The following is a 27,421-nucleotide window of genomic DNA, read 5'->3' on the forward strand; positions in this document are numbered from 1 at the left end:
CTCTTAATTGAGGTAGAAGAGTGGATTAAATTTCTTTTTTGGATCATATTTGACTCAAACCTAATGATTGTGCTTTCTTTTTTCCTCTTGATTAGGGTATTTTATTTGTTGATTTCCTTTACCCGATGTAATAGTTGAAGATTTTTCAACCGAACTTCCTAGTAATGTTATTGTGTATGATTTTGTTTTTTATTTACTCTAACTCCCTATGGGACTGAAGTACTTTAAAAAAGAGAAACTGGAAATCATGGTGATCTTCTCTTTTCTCTTAATCTGTTAATTCAGAATCTTTTAGGTCTTTCAAATAAACCTTTTCCCAAGCTTCAGTGCCCTAGCTCTAGATTATGTGCTTAGCTTAGTGAAAATTAGATGTTCAAATAGCTGCAGTTCCAAAGCAGTGAACAGAAACTTGCAGACAGGGCAACAGAGAAAACTAGCTCTTGATAGCTGCTTCCCTTGTCCTTTTTTGAGTCAGTATTGCCAAGTTGGTTCTAAATATGCATACGTACTGTAATATTCAACCAAGGCTGTGTAGGATTGTCTTGGAGTTGTTTTGGATTTCAGAACTCATATATGCTTCTGTGCTGTTCTGTCAGTATTATCAAGTTATACTAGATACAGTAGTATGTTGCATCAGTAAACATTTACTGATAATCTGTATCTTCAATACTGTCAACAGATAATATATGAAATCTATTAGTTTTTCTCAAAAGCTTACTGTTGTAACTAGTTCTTGGGAGGGTCAGTGAATAAAGTAGTCAGGTAAAATAAATTGGGAAATGACACATAGGTTGTCTCTAACACTGCCATCAGATTGCCAACATTGATTACCTTATTAAAGGCTCTGATATGTTTTGCTATAAAAAAAGAAAACAACTTAGTTTCCCCTTTCCTCAATTTCTTGATGTATAAACCTCTGTCTAAAAAAAAAAACCTGTTAAGTTAGATGTAGTAGATCTATAGAATATGTTTCAGGAAATCTTGATACTCTATACTATAAGAAGGATTGTGTTTCTTTGATTAAGACATTTGACTATTTGGTGATGTGTATTTTGAGTTAAACAGATGGAATATGTGTGTAAAGAACGAGCTTGTTAAAAATAAGTATATATTGCTCAAATGTCTATTTATTATTTTAAGTTACAATTTTTTTCATTTTGGAAGTATTCGGTGTTTAAAAAGTTCTTTTTTCCATATTTAAAAAAATTTCTGTTTTGATTTTAGGATGACAATCTAATGGATGTCCTACAACTGCTTGTTGCATTAATGTCAGAACATCCTAACTCTATGATTCCTGCTTTTGACCAAAGGAATGGATTACGGTAAGAGTTGTATATCAGGGATTTAAGTATATTTAAATTATAAGAGTTCAGTTTGGAAATGATAGAAGATTCTTAAATATGGGACATACTACTGGATCATATATTATAAATGAATTAAGGCATAAGACCCATTAATTTCATGTGTTATGTTTTTTGAAGAAACCTTTATAGAGGATGTGTTACTATTTAATTTGTAAAGACAGATCAGGCAAATCAGGTTAGTGTTTTGTATGGTTAGAGCTGTTACACAGGTATTATAGGACTGAATTCTTTAGCAGAGTTATTTTTAGGTCCTAGAACAGTAATACTCATTTGCACTGCAAGAAAAGATCTCTCTGCTCCTCTTTAAGTATTGCTACCTTCATCCCTAATCCCAAATCATCATTGTGTTAGTCTACTTGAGCTTCCAAAACAAAATATCATAGACTGGGTTGTCTAAACAGCAGAAATTTGTTTCCTTACAGTTTTATTTTTTTTAAAATATACTCTGAGAAACTAAGTCTTCTCATTGTGTTTAGACTATTTACGGCTACTGTAACTACTGATAAGGCTTTATTTTCACCTAGCATTTTATTATTTATTTGTCCCAGTGTAATTTTTTCCCTCTGTTTCTCTTTTCCTGTGTTCCTTGTATTTGAATTCCTTTAGTATTCTTTTAAAATTAATCTATTTGGTTTTATATCTTTCTCTGCGTAAATTTTTTTTAGTAGTTGCACAGAGATTTCACAGTCTACTTTAATATTTTACCTCTTCAAATAAAATATAGAACCATTTCAACTATTTATCCCTTTAACTGCCGTTGTTTGTTACTACATCTAATATATCACAAGTCTCTCTAGACAATGATACAATTTTTAGTTTCACTTGTTATATGTATTTTAAGAATTTAAGGGAAGAATAATCCCTGTTTATATTTTTCCAGATAGTTATAACTTCTTTTATTCTTTTCTTCCATTCTGGAAGAACTCTATTCACATTTGTTGTTGAGCAGCTTCCTTGGAAATGAATTTTTAAATTATTTTTCCTGAATATAATTTTTAAAAAGATTTATTTATTTGTTTTAGAGAGTGCAAGTGGGGGGAGGGGCAAAGAAAGAGGGAGAGAGAATCTCAAGCAGACTCCCTGCTGAGCATGGAGCTGGAAGCAGGGCTCCGTCTCATGACCTGAGATCATGACCTGAGCTGAAACCAAGACACTCAACCGACTGGACCACCCGGGTGCCCCTCTGAATATAATTTTATCTGGCCTTCATCACACAAGGTTATTTTTGTTGCATATAGAATTCTGTGTAGAATTCTACTCATTTCTTTTAGTACTTTAAAATATTTTTCCATTGTTTGCTGGTACCCATGGTTTCAAATGAGAAATACATCGTTATTTAAATCTTTATTTGCTAAATAAAATGTACTGCATTTTTGTACTTGTTTTCAAGACATTCTCTAGCTCCCCCTACAATTTTATTGTAGTTTTCTTTGTGATTATCACCAATTTTGAGATGTTTTGGGCCCTTATTTTCCTATTTTTTGCTTCAGTTATATCTCTCTCCCTTTACTTTGGGTCTCTAGTGACATGAATATTAGGGGTTTTGATGTACACATCCCTGAGCCTCTTTTGAGTTTATGTCAATCTTTTTCCTTTGTTCTTCAGATTTGATACTGTCTGTTGATATAGAAGCTCTCTATGTGTGATAAACTTGATCTTCAACTTTATGGACTTTTTGTTCGCTTTTTCTATTTTGGTATTACGCTCATCTCATAAATATTTTAGATTTGTACATTTCATTTGTATAATTTTAATATGGTTAATTTTATACTTTTTTGTTGAGAACCCTATTTTCTGATACTGTTAGTAGACTGTTTACTTTTACCTTCCAGAGGATATTTATAGTAGCTCCTTTAATATCTTTGTGTTATAATTACAACAATTTGCCCATCTCATCAGCATTTGTTCAGTGTCTTTTCCTGTGAGAAATGGTTATATTTTCTTGGTTCTTTGTATGTTGAGTAATTTTTTAATGTATCGTAGACAATGTGAATGTTATCTTTTATAAACTATGTGTTTTGTTAAAATCCTCTAATGCTGACATTTTGTTTTATTTTAGTAAGAAGGGTCAGACTGCAAGTTCTACCTATCCTTTGTGGGTAGGGGTTCCAAATGTCATTTATTGTAAAAAACCCCTCTTGTCCTGCTTTGTGTCTTTGTTGCACATAATGCACTCAGTGATTAGGTAGAGAATTAGGTGATAATTCAATATCTTTTTTTAATTAATTAATTTTTATTTATTTTTTAAGATTATTTATTTATTTGTCAGAGAGAGGGAGAGAGCGCACAAGCAGGGGGAGCAGCAGAGGGAGAGGGAGAAGCAGGCTCCGCGCTGAGCAAGGACCCCGATGTGGGACTCAATCCTAGGACCCTGGGATCATGACCTGAGCCGAAGGCAGATGCTTAACGACTGAGCCACCCAGGCGTCCCTCTTTTTTTAATTTAGGAAGATTTTGCTGTTCTGGTCTGTGTCTACTCCACACAAGTACATTTCTTGGGTCAGTTTAGGAATTTTGTGGGTTTTTACAAAGATTTTGAGAATCTTTCCCTTCCTCCCCCTACCCCCCTACCCCCCTGCCGCCTGTGCGAACTCATTTTCTTAGTTCCTCTAACCAAAGGTCAATTTTTGTTAGAATATTAGCCACCTGAGCTTCTAACATCCACCTCTGAGATAAGAGCTCACTTTTGGGTCAGACTTAAAAGGGAAAATAAAAATTGAGACTCTTCTCTCTCTAATGGATAATTCTCCAAATTTTACCTTCTTTACACCAATGCATCTGCTTTTGTTTGGTCTTTAGAGTACTTAACGAAATTGCTTTTTGTATTTTTTCCCATTGTTTTAGTTCTAATATGTAAGACAGGTCGTTATTAGCTTTACTCTATCTTGGTTGAACCAGAACTCCCTGTTGATTGTTTAGTTTTCTTTCTTTCTTTCCTTATTTATTTATTTATATATTGATTTTTATTTTATTTTATTTTTTAAAGATTTTATTTATTTATTTGACAGAGAGAGAGAGAGACAGCGAGAGAGGGAATACAAGCAGGGGGAGCAGGAGAGGGAGAAGCAGGCTTCCTGCAGAGCAGGGAGCCCGATGTGGGGCTCGATCCCAGGACCCTGAGATCATGACCTGAGCCGAAGACAGATGAAGGCAGACGCTTAACAACTGAGCCACCCAGGCGCCCCTCCTTTTTTTTTTTTTTTTTTTGAGATTTATTTATTTTAAAGAGAGAGCACAAGAGAGCGAGTGAGCATGTGTGCATGAGCGGGGGGGGAGGGGCAGAATGTGAGGGGGAGAGAGAATCCTCAAGCAGACTCCCCGCTGAGTGGGGAGCCCACTTTGGGGTTTAATTGCAGGACCCTGAGATCATGACCTGAGCAGAAAGCAAGAGTTGGCTTCTTAACTGACTGAGCCACCCAGGTGCCCCTAGTTTTCTTTTCTAAAAATATTTTCTGTTTAATGATTTTATAATACTATATTTCCTTTCTTCTTGGTGGACTTTATTATTTCTTATAAGACATGTATGTTAGCAATGAATTTTCCCGGTCTGTTCATCTGAGAATACTTATACTTCTCTTCATTTTTGGATAATAATTATGCTGGATATAAATTTTAACAGTTTTCTTTCAGTTTGCACTTTGGTTTAATTGACTTTTGGCCTCTGTGCTGAGATGTCGGCCTTGTATTACTGTTGTTTTCTATATGTTGAGTCATATTCCTCTTGATGTTTTTAACAATTTTTTTTGTCTTTGAATTTTTACTATATTTTGTTAAGTTGTGATTCTCTGTTTTTTATCCTTTTGTTACTGAGTTCTTAGATCTGTAAGTTAATGTTTTTTCATTAAATTTTGGAAGATTTCCCCCCATAGTTTCTTCAGAAAGTTTTTCTTCCCCATTCCTCTTTTTTTGGCTCTTGCATTATACCTACGATGGAATACTACATTGTCTCACAGGTTTCTAAAGGTCTGTTAATTTACCTTCCATCGTTTTCTTTCTGTTCTTCAGATTGGATAATTTCTTTTGATCTGTTGAAGTTCACAGACTCTTTTGCCATCTGAATCTGCTGTTGAGTACCTCTTGTGAATTTTTCTTTTTTCGTGTTTACTTTTCACCTCTAGAATCTTCATGTGGTTCGTTTTTATCTTTATTGAAGTTTCCTTATTGTTTAGTTACTGTTAATCTGTTTCCTTTTAATTATTTAAACATACCATTTTAAAATTAGTTGAATGTATTTATTGCATGTCTTGGAAGTGTTTGCAAAATCTGACACTTGGAACTTGAGTCATTTCGTTGATTGACTGCTTTTTTTTAAAAATTATGGGTCACAGTTTTTTATTTCCTTGCATGTGTAGTAATTTTGGTTGAAAACTGAGTATTTCAGATAAATATTATAGCAAGTTTGACTTCTGTTTTGTTTGTCCATGGGTTGTTGGTTTTCTTTTTTTTTAAAGATTTATTTATTTGAGAGAGGGAGAGTGAGCAAGGGAGCACATGAGCTGCAGGGGCAGAGGGAGAGAATCTTGAGCAGACTCTGTGCTGAGTGCAGAGCCTGATGTGGGGCTTGATCTCACGACCCTGAGATCACCACCTGAGCTGAAACCGAGTTGGACGCTTAACCAACTGCACCATCCAGGTGCCCCATTGGTTTTCTTTTTTAAAAAGATTTCATTTTTAAATAATCTTTATACCCAACATGGGGTTTGAACTCACAACCCTGAAATTAAGAGTTGGCATGATCTACTGACTGAGCCAGCCAGGCGCCCCATGGGTTATTGGTTTTTTGTTTGTTTTAATAATTTGCCTTGTCTAATCTCCAGATTTTATTTACTCCATGGTGTGCAGCATCTGGTTTCTCAGGTTGTTATTTATTTATGCTTTTTATTTCTTCTCTGTTTTCTCTCCCTGTCCCTCTCAACTGGGACGGTGGTTTGGGCATTAGTCCCATCATCAAAGCCATTGACTTTTGATTTTCTTACCTTAGTGTGTAGTAATTTCTCAGTAATAAATGCCTCTCAATTTGCCTCTCAATTTGTTGTTTCACTGGTTGAAAGGTTACATGTGAAAATTTTGTTTAATTTTACTTCTCTCTTTTGTATGGAGGGAAATGCTGCCTTCCACATTGGCATTAGTGTTTAAAGCACTATTTTTTTATAGTATGCTTTAAATTTTGGTACCTTCCCAGTTTTTTACTTATTGTGAATAAATGAAAAATCTGTAATTTGGACAAATATATGGAGATGTGAATAATTAATCCCATTAATCCCATTAAATATATGTGATTCATCGCTTAAAAAAACACTAAAGAGATTTATTGAATATTTATCGTAGTTATATAGAATATAAATAACGGGAATGATGGGTAGGTAGTTCTTTTAAATCTAATTAGAGTTCTTTGGAAATATTTTTTGGCTCCAAAAATTCAATATGAGATTTTCTAAATTGTCAATTTTCTTTCTATCTTTCTGTCATTCTTTCTTGTCTTCATCTTTTTCTGCTTGTCTGCTTGTCTGTCCTTCTGTCATTCTTTCTGTTTTTCTTTCTTCTTGATATCTTTCATGAGTTAAAGAGACAGAGAATCCAGATGGAGCATTGATACATAATTTCATTATCTGTTTATGGTTACATTGCTACATAAAAGTAATTTTTAAAGGCCAACATGAAAAGAGCACAGGTATATATTTAGTGAAACTTTCATATTAATTGAAAGTCAAATGGAGTATAACAGGCTCAAATTGAAAAACATGGAGAAATTTGGAGGTCGGGGGATAGTCTTTCCTGGTGCCAGGTAATATAGGAATGCCAGACTGCATCATAGAAGTCAGTAACTTTTACAAATTTTAAGTGGCAATTTAATTTCCATTAAATGACAGAAATTTTCTCATTTACTTATTAAATATAAATTCTTTTCCACCATCACATCATTTAGACATTATCTCTGATATCTTGGGGCACTTATTTTTCCTTAGAATTGAATATGTTTTCTCATGCAGTGTCAGTCACATCCTAGGCCATGCTTAAATCTTAAGTATTAAATTTTTAATTTTTGTAGTCTAATGAGCTTTTATCATACATTTTATGTCTATGAACAGATTGAAATAATCTGTTACTTTTCAAATGACTCTTTTTGGTATTTCTATTACCTGAATATTTTCTTCATTGAAAATGCTATAGTGTATATGCTGCAGTATTTTTCAGTTCAGAAAAATAGATATATATATTAGAATGTCCATAAATTTTTATTATATGTATAGTCATAGTAAAATAGATTATATGAAAACATGCCCCAATTTTAAATAGTGCTTCTTATGGATTACTGTTAATATCTTTCTTATACTTTTTTCTGTTTCCAATAGAGAAATGTATATATATTTATAAATTTTTTATAGTTAGAAAAATATATAAATGTCATTGAAGCAGTACAGGATTTTCCTGCTCTAATGTGAGAAATGTTTTTTATGTTAAATAGGGGCTCAACTTTGGTCAAAAAGCAAAATATGCTCACTTGGTTTTACAGAATTTAGTGGTTATTAACGTTTAGTAGATCAAATAAACTAATTGGATTCAGCTTTAGTGAGAAATATTCAACACTTAAAAATTATTATAGGATAAATATGAGGTATATAGATCCAATTATAGTCATTTTGCTCTTCTCATGTTATTAATGCTAGTAAAACATTATTTGAAAGTAATTAGATGGTTCTATCTGGAATTCATCTTTGGTGAAATCATTTTGATTTTTAACCAAAGATTATTTGTTAAGTTAAACTATAGCAAGCATAGATTAATTCATTCTGTGTTAAAATGTCTTAAAGTGTTGTGGTTTTTACACCAGTATTAAACTTATGTTAATATTTCTTTACAGACAATTTAATTTTTATTTTACTTAATTTAAATCATGGAAAAATTTTATAAACATATCGGTATTGTCCCAATAATTGAATGTTATAGTTTTGGTGGTATGATTTGTATTAAAAATGACTAGTTTCACATACCATTTTATGAGGTTACAGTATATTATGGACTAAATATTTTTAATTGATATTTTAATAGGAATCAAAGTTCTTTTTATATATTTCCTTTTCTGTCAGCCACTAGGGGATCTAGGCCTTTACTTTTTGTTCATAATTATTTTTTTCAGACAGTTATTAAGCATTAAGATTTTTATCTAGGAGGATACTTGAAAATCTTAGTATTTTTAAAATAATCATGAAAGTTTCTGATTTTTGGGACACCTGGGTGGCTTAGTTGTTAAACGTCTGCTTTCAGCTCAGGTCATGATCCCAGGGTCCCAGGATCGAGCCCCACGTCGGGCTCCCTGCTCAGCGGGAAGCCTGCTTCACCCTCTCCTGCTCCCCCTGCTTGTGTTCCCTCTCTGGCTGTCTTCTCTTTCTGTCAAATAAATAAAATCTTAAAAAAAAAAGTTTCTGATTTTTTTTTCTAAATGTTTATGAGGAAAGAAATGGTATAATGAAATCATTTAAATATAACTTTGCTTATGGAATTGTGTATGATACTCAAATTTTGCTATACTTTGTTTATACTCAAATCAGTGGTCTGTGACTGAATGCCCTTGGAGATCATTTTAAACTTAAACTTAAACTTAACTTAAAATAGATTACTATGTAAATTTCGAGAATTGAATGTGAAATTTATTTGTAGATGTCATTTATGTTTCAGCCTTTTTGCTTTTTAATTATTTTTGATTATCATTCATTACTTGTCATCATTTTTCATTATCCCGTTCTCTTGCTTTTCATGATGAGAATTATTTACAGATTTAAATATGTGTTATCATTAAACAATGGTTTCTTTGTATTGATTTTAAAATAAATGTGGTAGCTTCCAAAGGGCTTTGTTAAGCCTGTAGTAGAGGAAAAAATAGTAACTCAGAACCAGCTTTATGCCATACAGTTTGCATAAGTACATTTATGGGTATAGTATAAACCACCATTATTTTCTGAGTATTTTAATTTGTTCTCATTTTTTGGTCTTCATTAAAAGGAACAATAACTGGTGAGAGATAAGCAAGTTTTTTTTTATTTCTTTTTAAAAGATTTTATTTATTTATTTGACAGAGACACAGCGAGAGGGGGAACACAAGCAGGGGGAGTGGGAGAGGGAGAAGCAGGCTTCCCACTGAGCAGGAAGCCTGATGCAGGGCTCGATCCCGGGACCCTAGGATCATGACCTGAGCCGAAGGCAGACGCTTAACAACTGAGCCACCCAGGCGCCCCTTAAAGTCTTTTTTAAAAGAAGAGTTTTATGTTATAAAATTTAGAGGGAGGTATAGACATTTCCCATATACTCCCCTGTCCCCACACATGTATACCCTCCTTTATTATCAACATACCCACCAGAATGGTAGAGTTGATGAACCTACATTTACACATTGTAATCATCCAATCTGTAGTTCACATTACAGTTCACTCTTGCTGTTGTACGTTCTGTGGTTTTGGACAACTGTATGATGGCATGTATCCATCATTAGGTTATGATACAGAGTACTTCCATTGCTCTAAAAATCCTCTGTACTCTGCCTGTTCATCCTTTTTCCACCCTACTGATCTTTTTGCTATTTCTATAGTTTTCCCTTTTTCCAGAATGTCATTTGTTTGGAATCGTACAGTATATAGCCTTTTCACATTGGCTTCTTTCACTTAGTAATATGCATTTAAGATTCTTCCATGTCTTTTCAAGGCTTTGTAGCTCATTTTTTTTAGTGCTGAATAATATGCCATTGTTTAAATGTTCATAGTTTATCTATTCACGTACTAAAGGACATCTTGGTTGCTTGCAAGTTTTGGCAATCGTGAATAAAGGTGCTGTAAACATGCATGTGCAGGTTTTTGTATGGACATGTTTTCAATTTCTTTGGGTAAATAAGGAGCACGATTGCTGGATCCTATGGTAAAAGTATGTTTAGTTTTGTAAGAAACTCTCAAACTCTCTTTCAAAGTGGCTGTACCATTTTACATCCCCACCAGTAATGAGTGAGAGTTCATACTACTCTACATCCCCACCAGGATTTGGTGGTTGTTGGTGTTCTAGGTTTTGTCTATTGTCATAGCTGTGTAGTGGTATCTCATTCTTATTTTAATTTGTATTTCTCTGATGACATAATGTGGAGCATCTTTTCATACGCTAATTTTCAATCCATATATTTTCTTTGGTGAAGGTCTGTTAAATTCTTTGGCCCATTTTTAGTAGGGTTGTTTTTATTGTTGAGGTTTTTTTTTTTTTAAAAGATTTTATTTATTTATTTGAGAGATAGAGAGAGAATGAGAGAGTATGAGAGGGGGGAGGGCCAGAGGGAGAAGCAGACTCCCTGCTGAGCAGGGATCCCGACGCCGGACTTGATCCTGGGACTCCAGGATCATGACCCGAGCCGAAGGCAGTCACCCAACCAACTAAGCCACCCAGGCACCCTATTGTTGAGTTTTAAGAGTTCTTTGTATATTTTGGATAGCAGTTCTTTATCAGATGTGTGTTCTGTAGATATTTTCTCCCAGTCTGTCTTGTCTTCTAATTCTCTTGATAATTGTTTTTTGCAGAGCAGTTTTTTAATTTTTTTTTTTTTTTTTTAGTTTTAAAGATTTTATTTATTTATTTGACAGAGACACAGCAAGAGAGGGAACACAAGCAGGGGGAATGGGAGAGGGAGAAGGAGGCTTCCTGCCTAGCAGAGAGCCCAATGTGGGGCTTGATCCCACCCAGCACTCTGGGATCATGACCTGAGCTGAAGGCAGATGCTTAACGACTGAGCCACCCAGGCACCCCAGAAGTTTTTAACTTTAATGAAGTCCAGCTTATCAATTACTTCTTTGTGGATTGTGTCTTTGGTTTTGTATCTTGCATCACCATACCCAAGGTCATCTATGTTTTCTCTTGTCTCCTAGGAGTTTTATAGTTTTGCATTTTACATTTAAGTCCATTTTGAGTTTATTTTCATGTCTATTTATTTGAATGTGGATATCTACTTGTTCCAGCATCATTTGTTGAAAGAGTTATCTTTGGTCCATTGTACTGCCTTTGCTCTTCCTTTGTCAGTGAGAAGTTAACCACATTTATGCTGGTCTATTTCTAGGCTCTTTATTCTGTTCCATTGATTATTCGTGTATTCTTTTGCCAATACCATACTGTCTTGATTACTATACCTTTATAATACATCTTGAAATCTGGTAGCATTGATTTTTCAACTTTGTTCTTCTCCATCAGTAATTGTGTTGGCTGTCCTAGGCTTTTGCCTCTCAAGATAAACATTTAGAATAGTTTTTTGTTAGCTATAAAATAACTTTTTGGGATTTTGATTGGAATTGTATTGAATCTATATATGAAGTTGGGAAGGACTGAGATATTGAGAATATTGTCTTCCTATTTATGAATATGGATTTACTCTCCGTTTACTTAACTTAGCTCTTTTTTGGTTTTATACATCAGTTTTATAGTTTTCCTCATGTAGATCTTGTACATATTTTGGGGAAGTCCTACTATAAATGGTATTGTGTTTTTAATGTCCTATTCCACTAGGAATAGGTATATAGGAAAGGAGTTGACTTTTGTGTCTTAACTCTGTATTCTCCAACCTTGGTATAATCGCTTATTAGTTCCTGGATTTATTTGGTTGTATCTAGATTTTCTGCATTGATGATCATGTCACCTGTGAACAAAGACAGTATTATGTCTTCCTTCACAATCTGTATACCATTTATTTCCTTTTATTGCCTCACTGCATTAGCAAGAACTTCTAGTACAATTCTGAAAAGGAGTGGTAGAGGGGACATCCTTGCCTTTTCCTTAGTGGAAATCCTTGGACTTTCTCACTATTAAATATGTTAGCTGTAGGGTTTTGGTGGGTAGTCCTTAAGAACTTGAGAAAAAGTCCCCTCTGTTCCTAGTTTATTTAGAGTTTTTACCATGAATGGGTGTTGGATTTTGTCAAATATTTTTTCTGCATCTACTGATACCAGTAATTTTCTTATCTATAGAATACTTTAATTGATTTTATTTATTTATTTTTTTTAAAGATTTTATTTATTTGACAGAGAGAGACACAGCAAGAGAGGGAACACAAGCAGAGGGAGTGGGAGAGGGAGAAGCAGGCTTCCCGCTGAGTAGGGAGCCCGATGTGGGGCTCGATCCCAGGAACCTGGGATCATGACCTGAGCCGAAGGCAGATGCTTAATGACTGAGCTACCCAGGCGCCCCAACTTTAATTGATTTTATGATAGATCATATTAATTTGCAAATGGTGAACCAGCCTTGCATCCCTGGGATAAATTTCACTTAGTCATGGTATATAATTCTTTTTTTTTATTAACATACAATGTATTATTTTTTCAGGGGTACAGGTCTGTGATTCATCAGTCTGTAATTCTTTTTATGTTTTTTCTTTTACATTGGATTAGTTAATATTTTCTTGAGGATTTTTTCATCTTTGTTAATGAGATATATTGGTCTGTAGTTTTCTTGTAATGTCTTTTTTTTTTTTTTTTAATTTTGGTGTTGGATAATGTTGGCTCATAGAATGAGTTACAAGGTATTCCTTCTGGTTTTATCCTCTGAAAGAAATTGTAGAGAATTGGTATAATTTCTTCCTTACATTTTTGGTAGAATTCACCAGTAAACCTGTCTGGGTCTGACAACTCTGTGTTTTGATAGGTTATTAATTGTTGACTCATTATCTTTAGTAGTTATTAACCTTTGTAGATCATCAGTTATTCTTGTGTGAGTTTTGGCAGATTGTCTCTTTTAATGAATTGGTCCATTTCATCTAGGTTATATAATTTGTGGGCATAGAGTTATTCATAGTATTCCTTTATTATCCTTTTTATGTCCATGGAATCTATAGTGATGTTCCCTCTTTCATTTCTGAAAGTAGTAAATTGTGTTCTCTACCTTATTAGTTAGCCTGGCTAAAAGCTTATCTAAATATTTTATGGATCTTTTCAAAGCAGCTTTTGGTTACGTTAATTTTCTCTATTGATTTCCTATTTTCATTTTTGTTGTTTTCCACTCTAATACTTATTTATATTTTCCTCTGCTTACTTTGGATTGAATATTCTCTTCTTTTTTAGTTTTCTGGGAAGCTTGATTAGTGATTTAAGTTCTTCTTTTCTAATACATGTATTTAATGCTATGAATTTCCTTGTAAGTACTGCTTTTGCTGGATTTCACAAATTTTTTTAAGTTGTATTTTCATTTTCATTTAGTTTAAATTTTTTTTTTATTAAAGATTTTTATTTATTCATTTGTGGGAGAGACAGAGAGAGAACAAGCAGGGGGAGAGGCAGAGGGAGAGGGAGAAGCAGACTCTCCGCTGAGCAAGGAGCCCGATGCGGGACTCGATCCCAGGACTCTGGGATCATGACCTGAGCCGAAGGCAGACGCTTAACCATCTGAGCCACCCAGGCGCCCCATTTTCATTTAGTTTAAAATATGTTTATGTTTTCTTAAGATTTCCTCTTTGACCTACATGTTATTTTTAGTGTTATTGTGTGTGTTTTTTTTTATTTTATTTTATTTTTTTAGTGTGTTGTTTAATATCCAAATATTTTGGAATTTTGCTGCTACTTTTTATTTCTAGTTTAATTCCATCGTTGTCTGGGAGCAAACAATATATGATTTCTAATCTTTACATTTGTTTAGGAATGTTTTATAGCCCTGAATGTGTTCTACTTGGTGAATGTTATGTGTTAGCTTAAGAAAAATGTGTATCCCACTGTTACTGGATGAAAAAGTCAATAGATGTCAATTGAGGATAGTCATTGATGGTATTGTTGAGTTCAGTTATGTCCTTACTGATTTTCTGCCTAGTGGATCTGTTTCTGAGAGGAATTTTAAAGTCTCCAACTAGAATAGTGTATTCATCTATTATTTCTCTTTGTAGTTCTGTTGATTTTTATACCATATTATTTTATACTCTATTGTTAGGCACATACATGTTACAGACTGTTATGTCTCAATGGAGAATTGACCCCCTTTATCATTAAGCAATACCCTTATCTCTGATAACTTATCTTACTTTAAGGTCTGCTTTCTCTGAAATTAATGTAACTATTCTTGTTTTCTTTTGTTTTTTGTTTTTTATTATGTTAATCACCATACATTACATCATTAGTTTTTGATGTAGTGTTCCATGATTATTTCCGAAAATTTTGTTTTCTTTTGATTAGTGTTAGCATGTTATATTTTTCTCCATTCATTTAGTTTTAATCTATATGTGTCTTTATATATAAGGTGGGTTTCTTGGGGACAGCATATAGTTGATAAGCAAGTTTTAAATATCAGGAATGTATATTAAATTCACCCATACCTTACTTGAAAATAGGTTTATAATTTGAATATATTAAAATGCACATATATACCTCTATATTTTAAATCTTTACTTTTGGAAAATATACTTAGTAATTTGTTCTTAATTTTAATTCCTTCAGTGTCATCTATAAACTTATGGCATCGACAAGTGAAGGAATCAGAGTACAAGCTCTCAAGGCAATGGGCTATTTTTTAAAACACCTGGCCCCAAAGTGAGTATAGTATGCATGACATCTAAAATGGGCTGTGGTATGTTACTTTTTTATTTTGTAAATCTTTGGATATTAATGAACAAGTAATGTTACTTGTTCATTATAAGAATACATTTGTATAAATGGAATTTTAGAAACCATTGAGACTTCATTTCATGTGGGTTGATTATCATTTGCTTTATCTGTAGTATAAAGCTGACATTTTAACCTCAGTATTTGTCATAGTATGTTCTGCTATAGGGATAACTGAAAACTAAAACTTCTGTGTTTTTTTTTTGTCTTAGCTGAATATAGATATTCATATCCTACCTGTTATTCCTTATACCAGCGTTGGTTTATTATAAAAATTAACAGTTGTAGCAAGAGAGAAGTTTTGGCAAACTGTGGTCTTTATGTGGATTCCAGTTGGCTGCCTGTAAATAAAGGTCCACAAAGCCTAAAGTATTTACTGTCCAGCCATTTGCAGAAAAAATTTGATGAATCCTAGGGTAGAATTAAAGTTTGTGATACTTTAGTTCATAAATTTTTGCTTGGAAGTTTGATTTTGGTATATTTATCTTCACAGTATTCATTTTCTTAATGTTTTTTTCATTTCTTCTATCTTTTCCTCCATTGCTTTTCTACTTAATGACTTACTGGGCTTTAGATTATCATCTATAGTGGAGCTTAGATCAGTGCTGATAGAGAGTAGAAACTAGTCAATAAGTAACTGCTCTGGAGATTATCGTGGAGATTTTTGCTGTGCTGTGACATAGCCAGTCTTGTATTTTTTTTTTTTTTTTTTGAACTTCAGCTGTGCTCTAGCTGTAGTTTATATTTCTCTCTTTAAAGATTTTGTGACCTTAGGAGTTCTAGGTTGAAGAAAATTAGGAGAGTTACTGAGTTGGAATTTGTTGATGGGATGTGAAAAACATTTTTGTGTCTTCTTCATCCAACTTGCATTCTAAGTAGTGGGTAATCATACTCTGCATTTGATTATTTCTTTTCATGAAATCGCAGAAGAAAAGCTGAAGTCATGCTTGGACATGGATTATTTTCATTGCTAGCAGAAAGACTCATGCTTCAGACAAATTTAATCACAATGACCACATACAATGTTTTGTTTGAGGTAGGAATATATTTAGAATTTAATCTTACTAATTTCTTATTTTAAGATTACCTGTATAATTTAGTTGATAGTATCTAGATGAAATAAGGTGATTTAGGTTTGATAAACAATTTTGAAATTAGTTTTATAAAGGAGATGTGGCTGCATCTTAAATCTATTAATCTGAATTATTAAAAAGTATGAACATCTCTTAAGTATTTCCTCTGTTGTATTGATGTCTCGTTTTGTAATTAAGTAAAAATAGAGTTATAGTGTTGCAATTATTTATTTCATGTAATGCAGAAGATATTTAGCATGATAGCACTGGATTGTGTACTTAATATTGATTAGTGCTGTACTTAAAGTTCATTAATAGCCATAGTTAATACAGTGATTATGCTAATATCTATTTTACCTTTGAAGATTCTTATAGAGCATATTTGTACTCAAGTGATACACAAACAGCATCCGGATCCTGATTCTTCAGTAAAGATACAAAATCCTCGTATGTATTTTATATACTTTTATTTTTGCTTGTTTTTGTTTTTTCCAGCTTTATGGAGATATAAATCTTGACATATAATATTGTATAAGTTTAAGGTGTAGAGCGTCATGATCTGATTTATCTATATATTGTGAAATGATTACACAGTAAGGTTAGTTAACACATCCATCACTGCAAAGTTATAATTTTTTGTGTGTACATGTGCTGAGGACTTTTAAGATCTGTTCTCTTAGTAACTTTTCCATTATACAATACAGTATTGTTAACTTTGGTCACCATATTGTATATTAGATCCCTAGAACTTACCCAACTTATGACTGGAAGTTTGTTTCCTTTCAGTACTTTCACCCATTTCTCCCCTCTTTTTTATACTTTTAATAACTAGCTTTTGCTAATAAAGTCACTGGGAAAAACCTGAAGTTGGTTGAAAACATACTGTTCAAAGAGTATTTCGTTATAGGCAATGATATAATACTAGTTTTATTTTTGGTTAATGTTGAATATAACTTCAAATTGACCTTAGATTATATGGAAATGTTTATATAGAGGTTTTGAAGAATTGTATGTGTAAGATACTGATTTAACGTATGTTCAGATTTTCGGTAAAGTTTTGATTGCACTATTTAGTGATGTCAGGCCAAATTACATGAACCATGGTCATAGCTTTCATCTTAAATTATTGTCAAGTTAAGAATACCAAGTTTGGAATTGAAAAATATCTGCTTTCTTTATTGTTTATGGAACTGCGTCTTGTTTAACAGTCTTTTCTTTGGTATTTAGATTTCTTAAGCACTTGTACAAAGTGTACAGTTTTTATCTTGCTTTTTAAGATTATTGACATTAAAATAACTGGTTTGTAGAGTTTTGAAATTTAATTACCTTTTGGGTGGTGAGTTACGTTTGTAGTACTCTATTTCAGTACTAGTTTTAAAAACATATGTCTGAAGTTTAATTTTCCTCAGCCTTCAGGGAGACTTGATGTCATTATTTTAGAGAGTTAAAAAAAGAAAATCTCGAGTAAATGTATATAAATATAAAGTATATTTTATGTGATTATGGGGAAGATGGCTTGTGGAAGTAAGAATTATAGAATATATTATTTATGTAATATACTGTCTCAGAAAAGACACACTGTATAGTATGGTGTTTAAAAACATAGGCTGCCTGGCTTTTTTTTTTTTTTTAATTTTATTTTATTATGTTGTGTTAGTCACCATACATTACATTATTAGTTTTTGATGTAGTGTTCCATGATTCGTTGCGTATAACCCAGTGCTCCATTCAATATGTGCCCTCCTTAATACCCATCACCGGGCTAACCCCTCCCCCTAACCCCCTCCCCTCTAAAATCCTCAGTTTGTTTCTCAGAGTCTGTAGTCTCTCAGGGTTCATCTCCCCTTCCGATTTCCCCCCCTTCATGTTTCCCTTCCTGCTATCTTCATTTTTTTTTTGACATATAATGTATTATTTGTTTCAGAGGTACAGGTCTGTGTTTCATCATTCTTACACAATTCACAGCGCTCACTATAGCACATACCCTCCCCAGTGTCTGTCACCCAGCCACCCCATCCCTCCCAACCCCCTCCACTCCAGCAACCCTCAGTTTGTTTGCTGAGATTAAGAATTCCTCATATCAGTGAGATCATATGATACTTGTCTTTCTCTGATTGACTTATTTCGCTTAGCATAATACCCTCTAGCTCCATCCAGGTCTTTGGAAATGGCAAGATTTTGTGTTTTATGATGGCTGCATAACATTCCATTATATATATATACCACATCTTCTTTATTCATTCATCTGTTGATGGACATCTTGGCTTTTTCCATAGTTTGGCTATTGTGGACATTGCTGCTATAAACATTGGGGTGCACGTACCCATTCAGATCACTACATTTGTATCTTTGGGGTAAATACCCAGTAGTGCAACTGCTGGGTCGTAGGGTAGCTCTATTTTCAACTTTTTGAGGAACCTCCCTACTGTTTTCCAGAGTGGCTGCCTGGCTTTTAATCTTGTCTGTATGTTTTAATAGTTGTGTGACTTTGGGTAAATTACTTAATTTCTGTGTGCCTCAGTTTTCTTATCTCTAAAATGGGGATAATAACAGTATTTAGCTATCATTGTATATGAGTTAATACCCGTATTTTCTTAAAACATTGCCTCATAATAACATATTTCTTAAAATTAGTGGCTATTATCATCATCATTATTGTTATGATTATCATCATCATTGTAGTCATTGTTCAGGTAGAGAAATTTTCAGTTTGTCATTAGAAGAATTCAGAAATTACTCCCCAAATGTCTTTCATTGTATGATAAAGTATCTTCATATTTGCTCTTTTGTACTTACTGCTTCAAAATCACCAAAAACCTTGGCAAAAGGCTAGTATAGAAGTTCTAAATTGTAATTGGGTATGTAAAAACTTACATATTATTTAACTTCAGATTCAGGGTTATAGCTGTTTTTGTTTCTTTATAAGTTCTGTATTTAAGTATGTATTTTAAAGAATTTTTTTTTCCTTAAAGCTAAGTATTAGAAATTTAGACAGTGTTATCTTTAAGACCATTACAGTAGCAGTTTCATTTGTATTTATTTGGGGGTGTTGAATAGGTTTTTATTTCCTTTGTTTTTTTAATCTAATTTAATTTTTGAAATCATGGAAGAAAATCTTGCTAGCTTTTAAAACTATGATAAAGGAAAGGCTATATTATGCATACCAGGAATTTTATTGAAGAAGCTGAGAATTTCTTCTGCTTTTCTGAGATTTTGATTATAGCTTTTTTTTTTTTTTTAAGATCAACTTTACTATTTGGCAGAGATTGTGAGAGTTGTCAGTAGTCCGTAGTTTTACTGTTATTTAATTCATTTATAATTTAATTAGATTTAATGTAGAATTCAAGTTTAAAAATTTTTAAAGTTTAACTTTTATACATTTGTAATGACAAAATAAAAAAATCCCTTTCTTATGGATGCTTTCTAATGAATGTATTGTCATTCTTTTCTGCAGATGATTTTTTTTATAACACAAAAACAGATGTTTTCAGTAGACATATATGTCAGGGAAACAGAGAAATATATTAAGGATCTTCCATCATGAATTTTTTTGTGATATTTTGGTTTTTACTAATTTATGAATTATCTTACAGAGATACTAAAAGTAATTGCAACCCTACTTCGAAATTCTCCCCATTGCCCAGAGAGCATGGAAGTTCGCAGAGCCTTTCTTTCTGACATGATTAAACTTTTTAATAACAGTAGAGAAAACAGAAGGTAAGTGGGATCAGAAAGCAATTATTTGCACTATTCAAGTCCAGGTTTGAATAAACCCATTTTTTTTCTAATTAAGAATTGTTTTTAAAAATACTGTGAAATGAATTTTCCATATGCTTTTCTCATTAGCGGTATATAAATAATGTACCATGCATTTAAATTGAGTTTTCAGTACTACCATCTTTAATTGTTTTAATACATACATAGAGGTGCCTTTTTTTTGGTTTGTTTTAAACTTTTACTTTTTAGAATTCTTAGAGATGAGGGGCGCCTAGGAGGCTCAGTCGTTGAGCATCTGCCTTCGGCTCAGGTCATGATCCCAGGATCCTGGGATTGAGCCCCGCATCAGGCTCCTTGCTTGGCGAGAAGCCTGCTTCTCCCTCTCCCACTCCCCCTGCTTGTGTTCCCTCTCGTGCTGTGTCTCTCTCTGTCAAATAAATAAATAATCTTTAAAAAAAAAAAGTTCTTAGAGATGAGTATTTTTTTTTTTCAGTAATTCAGTATCCTCTTACAATTTTCAGGAGCTTGCTACAGTGTTCTGTATGGCAAGAATGGATGCTTTCTCTTTGCTATTTCAATCCTACGAATTCTGATGAGCAAAAGATAACAGAAATGGTGTATGCCATATTCAGAATCCTACTTTACCATGCAGTCAAATATGAATGGGGTGGCTGGCGTGTGTGGGTAGACACCTTATCAATCACACATTCAAAGGTAAGTTTTTTTATGAAAACATATTGTAGTGTTTTAAATGTCTATAATTTTGATTTTACTCATTCTCTGAAAGCACAGTGAAAGGAACAACTAAAAAAGGGAATCACTAAAAAGAAAATAAAGTTTTTCCAATTTCTTTAGACTCAAAATGGGTTTTTCAAGTGTTATTTTATGTATGCTTAACTTAATAAAGTGAAACCTCAAGCCACAGCATAAAGGAACTTATATTTTAAAGTAGCCATTTTTGCAGATACTATTCTCTGTTTTAGGGTAGTTTGAAGCTTTTGAACACAAGGTGGCGCAGTATATTCAAAGATGAGACGTTATTCTAATAATGTAAGGTGGTTGGGTAAATAGAAAAGCTCAGGCTAATGTTTGCCCTTTGCTCACATTATAGTCAGTTAAAAAATTGATTTGGAAGAATCTGCTAGTCTTTTTTTTTTTTTAACCTAAGCCAGTGTAAATTAGTTATTTATGTATAGCTTTTGTTTGAAATTGTTCATGAAATATTCTAGACACACAAAAAGGCATAAAGAATAATGTATCTACCAGTATTTATGGTGCTAGGTTCTCCGTCCCAATTGCTTTGTCTATCATTGTTAGCCCCTCTCTCCTTCCCTACTAAGCTTAATTTGGGTGTTTACATTATTTCTATTTCTTATGTATATTTTTAACAACACACACATGTCTAAACTATTAATAAAGAATTTTATTTTTCATGTTTATACTTAATATAAATAGTATCATATTAAACACATTTTTCTGTAGCTTGCTGTTTTTACTTGTCATTGTTTGAGATTCATCCACATTGACCCATGTAGCTGTGTTTATTTTCTCAGTTGTGTTGTATTCTATGGTATGGCTTTATCCATTTACCAGTCAATGAACATTTTTGATACATTTTGTATATATTTGGAAGTTTCTCTCTATATGTTCCTAGAAGTGGACTTGCTGACTTGTAAGATGCAGATGTTGAACATTAGATGATAATGCAAATTTTTTTCCAAAGTGATATATCCATTTCCATGCTCTCCAGTGATGTATAAGTTATTGCTTCACGTCACCTTATCACTTGGTACAACTGGAGTTTTAAGATTTGCAAATTTGATGAATTTTAAATGCTATATCGTGATAATTTTAAATTTATAACTTCTTATTTCATGGGAGCTTTACACATATGTTCTTGCCTTAGGCTCTTCCTTGCTCTATTATTTATTAATATCTTCTGCCAATTTGTGGCTTAACAACTTAATTTTTAGAAATGATAAGATAAATTTATATTTATCTTCTGAGGAGATTTTACATTTCAAATAATGCAGTAAAATTTGTTAGTTTCTTTTATGGTTTATGCATTTTATATCTTGTTTAACAACTCTTTATTCACAAAGATTGTAATTATATAATTATATAAATTATAAATTGACTAGAAGGAATAAAGAATAGATATGATAAATTTTATATATCTTTAAGTGTTCTATTGACTATCATAGTTATTTCTCTGTAATATTTTGCCATTCTTTGGAGTATATCATCATTTCCTAAATATATATTTTTAGGTGTTTGAATAACTTTTAGTTATTTGAAAGTACTTAAGAGTTATTTATTCCTCTTTCTCCTTAATGAGAGAAATGTACGTTACTGTTATAACGATTTACAAAGGTAGTTTAGATTAGAAGATACCACTCTACTAATTTATGTTTGAGAATCATCCAGTGCTAAATAAGACAAAGACTTGATTTTATAAAATGGCTTTTAGTCACTCCGTTTTTGAGCTTACCAGTTTAGTCTAAGGTTGGGTTCAGCCAAATATGGCCTGAGAGTCAAATCTAGCCTGATGTGTTTTTATATAAATGAAGTTTTATTGAAACACAGCCACTTCCATTCATTTATATATTTTTCTCTGGCTGGTTTCATGCCATAAGTATTCAGTGTTTGCAAGAGAGACTGGATGGCTCCTAAGCCTAAGGTATTTGCTATTTGGTACTTTACAGAAACTGTTTGCCATCTCTTGTGTAACTTAATTTAGTTTGTGCTGATGCCCAGATCTTTTGATTTTTATTATAGAAGGCTGCTGCAATCTGGACTAATTTTCTGCTAGTATTGTTTACCTCTTTACCAAAGATCATGAGGAAAACAGGATTGAGTCTTATATTACATTTGGATTGGATTTCAGATCTATGTGGGGGAATTCTAGGTTAGCAGAGTGCCAGTATAAATTAGATTTTGCAGATTTTCAAAATGGTGTATGTTAATTCAGTGCTTTTGTATGCACTTCTGCTTGTAAGGATGGCTAGAGGAATATAACCTTTAGAGCAGTAATATTGTAAAAGTACAGCCTGAAGACATCAGGAACCTGGGAGACCTTTTTAGGAAGGTTATGAGGTCCTTCTTTCCCAGTTACATATCTATTTGAAAGTGGATTTTTTTCATATACATAAACCAAAACAGTATATAATACAACAGACTGAATATAAAAGCAGATATTAGAATGCAACCATCTCCTATTAAGCTAGAATGTAAAGAGATGTGCAAAACTGTGAAATCCTAGCACTCTTCTCATTATTTTTTGTTTTGAAAAAGTCATTTTTAAAGAAGTGTTTATATTAATATACAATGGCTTTATTGTTATTTTGAAATGAATTAATATTTGTAAAATTTCTTACTCTTAATTTCTAATATGATAAGTAGTAATAGATATAACTCATAAATAAAAAGTTTTGGGGAGCCTCAGTACTTTTTTAAGAGTATAAAGCATCTTGAGACAAAACATCTTGAGAACTGCTGAAGCCATAGGGAATTTAGGGCCATTAGTCTAGTCTCTTGAGGTTGGACTAGGAAGTACCTCAGGTTATCTTTGAACTTTTGAGCATTTATATCCAGTTACCAGTCCAGTTGTGTAAGCAATAAAGAGAATATGGGCTTTGGACACAGGTTAGTTCTGTGTTTGAATTCTGGTTTATAGTAATTTTTAGTTGTATAAACTCAGGTAAGTTTCTAAACTTTTCTTAACTATCGATGTCTAATATAGAAATTGTAAATGAGGATATATATGTGAAGTTAATGAAAGAAATCACAGGAAATAGAATTAAATGTTTAGTGACTATTTTCCTTTGTTAAAGCTCTATCATTTTTCCTGGTTATCTCTTTGTTTTCATTCTCATTGTCAGCATACTAGTTCAGGCCCCAAGTCACTTCATGTTTGATATAAATTCAACTTTTAAAATGAGGAATTACTTATATCCCCAATAATTTGTGTAGCATATATGCTTTGAAGTGTTACAAGGAAGAATTGTGACTACCCAGCTTTACATGCTGTGTGGTTTTCCCTATCCAATCCCCACCCCAAACCTAATCACCATTTTGAATTTTGTTTATCATTTCCTTCTTAAAAAAGTTAAAGAAAATATATTCCTAAATGATATATTATCAGATTTTCCCTATTTTTATATTTTATGAAAATGACATCGTACTTTGTGGACGCTTCTGTTACTTACTTTTTTCTCTGTGAAACCTTTTATTTTTAAGTTTTTTTTTTTATTGTTACATATAGCTTTGGTTCATTTGTTTACCATGCTGTGAATAACTGAGGTGCTCAAAGGCAATGGTTTTACTAGAGTTATCAGTTTCATACTCCTTATAACTGTGGCTCACAGTAAGAAATTTATAGTGACCATATATGTATGTAGACACACGCACACAAACCCTTTCCTCTCATACACCTGAAACATAGGTTTCAGGGGATAGTATTTGCCCTTACTCAACTTTGGTTTATAGGGATGCATTCTTATGTTTTCTTTTTTGTTTAAAAATGCTGATGAAGCCCCAGCAAGTTGATTCTGTGATCTGCCAGCTGAATTATCTTCAATTTGAAAAGAGCACTGCTCTAGGACGTATAAATAGTAGAATTGCTAGATCCTAAGTAATGTTCCATTCTCTAATCCATGACACTTTTTGCAAGGTTTTGTCTTCTGCCTATGTTAAAGTCCCCCCCTCAGTGATTTTGTATGTAGTTTTTTATATATGCCTAGATCACTTTGACTTTGCATATTTCTGATGGTCAGTAGCCTTAGGTATTACTTTCCTCTAGATTTATTAAGCTAAAAATAATTTATATAATGTTACTCCTTCCATAAACACTTTGTTCAAATTTTCATAAAAAGGGAACTAAGGTAAGTTTCTTTTTTAACAAAATAGTTTTTTCTACCTAATCTTTCATTTTCCCTTAAAAAAAGGATTTCCTACCTTACCTTCCACTGTTTCACTTGGCAAAAATCTCTGCTCTTTGTTGGTTCTAGTCTTTTTAAAGTATATCATTCTTTGTTAAATCTTCATTTTTGTTTATTCATGGCATGGGCTTTGTGTTCCTTTGCACTAACCAAATCCTTTATATTTTTCATGATTTAGCTAGCTAAATCACTTATATGACAGTTTTTCATACAGTATGTATGAATGAATTCACAGCAGTTAATTTTCTGTTGGTATCTTAAGTGTCTGTCTCTCTCCCTCCTTTTCCCCTTCCCCTGACTTCCTTTCTTCCTCTCTCTCTCTCACTACCTAGTCTTCAGCTAATCAGTCTTCTCTACCCTTTACTCTGTTGCTTTGCCTGTGGGTACCTAGTGCATCTGTGCTGCCCCCTGTCACTGCCAGCTAACACCCCCCCCTTTGCTTGTCTCTTTCTTCTTTTAGCTACACTCTTTCTTTCTTATCCCTCTCTCTGTTCTTCTCTTCAGCATTCCTCCATCCATTCTGTACCCCTGCCTTCTCCCTTCCCCCAGCCTATGTTTCTTTTATTCTGTTTTGTCCTCAGTGAATCTGTGTTTGTTTTGTCTCTGCTTCTCTCCTCCCCACTGTCTCTCTTGGGTGGTTAGGTACTCTTGGTCTCTCGTTCATTTTCAGTTACTCTCTGTCTAGGTCTTACTCCAGTTGCCCACCACTTTTCTTCCCCTTTCTACCTTAACTCTCCTTTTTTACCTTTCCACGACTCCCTATCTTCTATTTGAGTACTTTCTAGCTACTATGTAAGATAGAAGGATCAATCAGGAACACATCTTATCCTGAAAGAAGTTACTCTCTAATATGGGAGATAATATAAGTACAGAGAGACTAAAAAACTAAGGCAGGAAGGAATAAGGATAGCTTCACATGAGGGCATCTGAGAGGTTTGTAGAAAAGAGATCATTTGACAACAGCATTGAAAGGTAAGTAGGATTTGGGCATGTAGAGTTTGGGGTGATGAGAATCACTGGTGGAGGAATTGACATACACAAAGGTAAGAGGTGGTGTTGCTGAGGAAAAAGCATGGTGAATTGTTGGTTTGCTTGGGAGTTAGTACACGAAGAAGAGGGGTAATGAGTAATAGGGCAAATGTAGACTACTATTTAATTATGGATGATCCTGTAATCTCTCATATTACATGACTGGTTAAAAGTGAGTTCTCATTTTTTTTTTTTTTTTTTTTTTTTGGTTGTTCATTGTAGTCTCATCATCAGGGACAAAAGGTTTTATACATCTTCATATCTCCCATAGAACTGTGAATAGAGCTAAGTACTTGGCAGTTGCACATTAAATATTTGTTGTGGGAAGGAGAAGGATGACTAACACCATCATTGTTTGGGGCTCTTTAGTTCAGCTGTCACATGGTACCATGCCCACCCTGTGTGTGCCTTAGTATCTCAGTCTTCTCAGTGATGGATGAAATAGCTTCAGCAGTTGTCTTTTTAAAGCACCTATGTCATCACCACACGCTGTAGGGTTTGGAAGTCACTCATCAGAGTAACATGGGATGTGTATTTTATTATAGTCTCCTGGACCTCACCTCAGAATCTTAATCTCAGTCTCGTGGGATGTTCCCAGAAATTTGTGTTTTGAAGTCAGTCTTATGCACCCTAATTTTGAGTGCCTCTCTGAGTACAGGGAATTATTTTTACTAACTTCCCTTCCCGCCTCTACGTTAAGCTGCTAATATAATAAGCTCTTTAGAAAGTATCACAGATATAGAGGAATTCTTCATCAATTGAATATGGACCCCGGTTAAGACCCCTTAATCCTTTTTTTTAATTATTATTAAAGAAAACCTTTTTTTGTCATTCTGGAAACATGTTACAGTGCAGAGAATGTTGAAAGAAAAATACAATTCTTATGTAGTTCTCATACCAGTATTTTTTAGACTCAATTTATACACAAAAAACCCAAAGTATGCTTTGTCTTATATGTATATATTTATAGTTTATGTGTATATATCATATATAGTTTATATGTATTTTAGCTTATTTAAAGCTGTTACATAAAACTATTAGAGTTTATATATGTTTATAGTATATATTATACATAGTTCATACAGTTTTAATTAGTTTATATTTTGTCTTTACTCCAGTGACTTATGGCTTTAAGCAGATATTAAAACCTTTACAAAAAAAATAGTTATTTTATGGAGAGGCCTCTTTTGCCCATTTTGGTTCAAGAACCAGTCTTTGAGTTAAGTTTTAGGATTAAAATTATAAAATGAAATAAATGCCGATTAAGTCAGTTGTAGAGAATTTTTATCTGAATAAAACTGGACTTAAAACTTCTTGCTGTTAAAGTGTACTTTAAAAAATAAATGCTAAAGCTTTACTTAACCCTGGGAGGGGGGAAAAGAAAGCTTAGAATTACAAATTGGTTCTTGTGATTTTTATCTTTAAAGTTTAATAAGTGTCTTTTAGTTTTCTTTGTGTGAATTTTTTTCATTGATGAAAGCTTTTCTCATAAGGTTTATACAGAATAATTTATTTGAATATTGCCATGTTAATTATTTTTGGATTTTTAATATCTTGATATCCATTTTTAAAATAAAATGGGCAACTGACATTCTAAGGTGCTTCAAATCAGTATGTACTAAAGTTTAAGATGGAGCTTAAGTGATTCAGTAAGTAGGTGAACAATTTGTAGCATGCTGTTAAAAATTCTGCCAGAAGCAT

The 27,421-nt window shown here is 33.0% G+C and overlaps 1 protein-coding gene across 5 annotated transcripts in view; it reads left to right on the top strand.

The window, feature by feature from the left end:
* The window catches only part of LRBA (LPS responsive beige-like anchor protein), a 741,906-nt gene that overhangs the window by 145,692 nt on the left and 568,793 nt on the right, over positions 1–27,421 (top strand). For all 5 annotated transcript variants that reach the window (XM_028125276.1, XM_028125281.1, XM_028125278.1 and 2 more), the window contains exons 17-22: positions 1,225–1,322; positions 14,797–14,889; positions 15,889–15,997; positions 16,400–16,481; positions 19,628–19,751; positions 20,273–20,465. In XM_028125276.1, the coding sequence (XP_027981077.1) occupies positions 1,225–1,322; positions 14,797–14,889; positions 15,889–15,997; positions 16,400–16,481; positions 19,628–19,751; positions 20,273–20,465 (699 nt within the window). The remainder of the gene's footprint in view (positions 1–1,224; positions 1,323–14,796; positions 14,890–15,888; positions 15,998–16,399; positions 16,482–19,627; positions 19,752–20,272; positions 20,466–27,421) is intronic.

This window comes from Eumetopias jubatus, unplaced genomic scaffold, assembly GCF_037043125.1.
Source record: "Eumetopias jubatus isolate StellerSeaLion01/CBP00866 unplaced genomic scaffold, mEumJub1_p1.0 scaffold_2, whole genome shotgun sequence".
Lineage (NCBI taxonomy): Eukaryota > Metazoa > Chordata > Mammalia > Carnivora > Otariidae > Eumetopias > Eumetopias jubatus.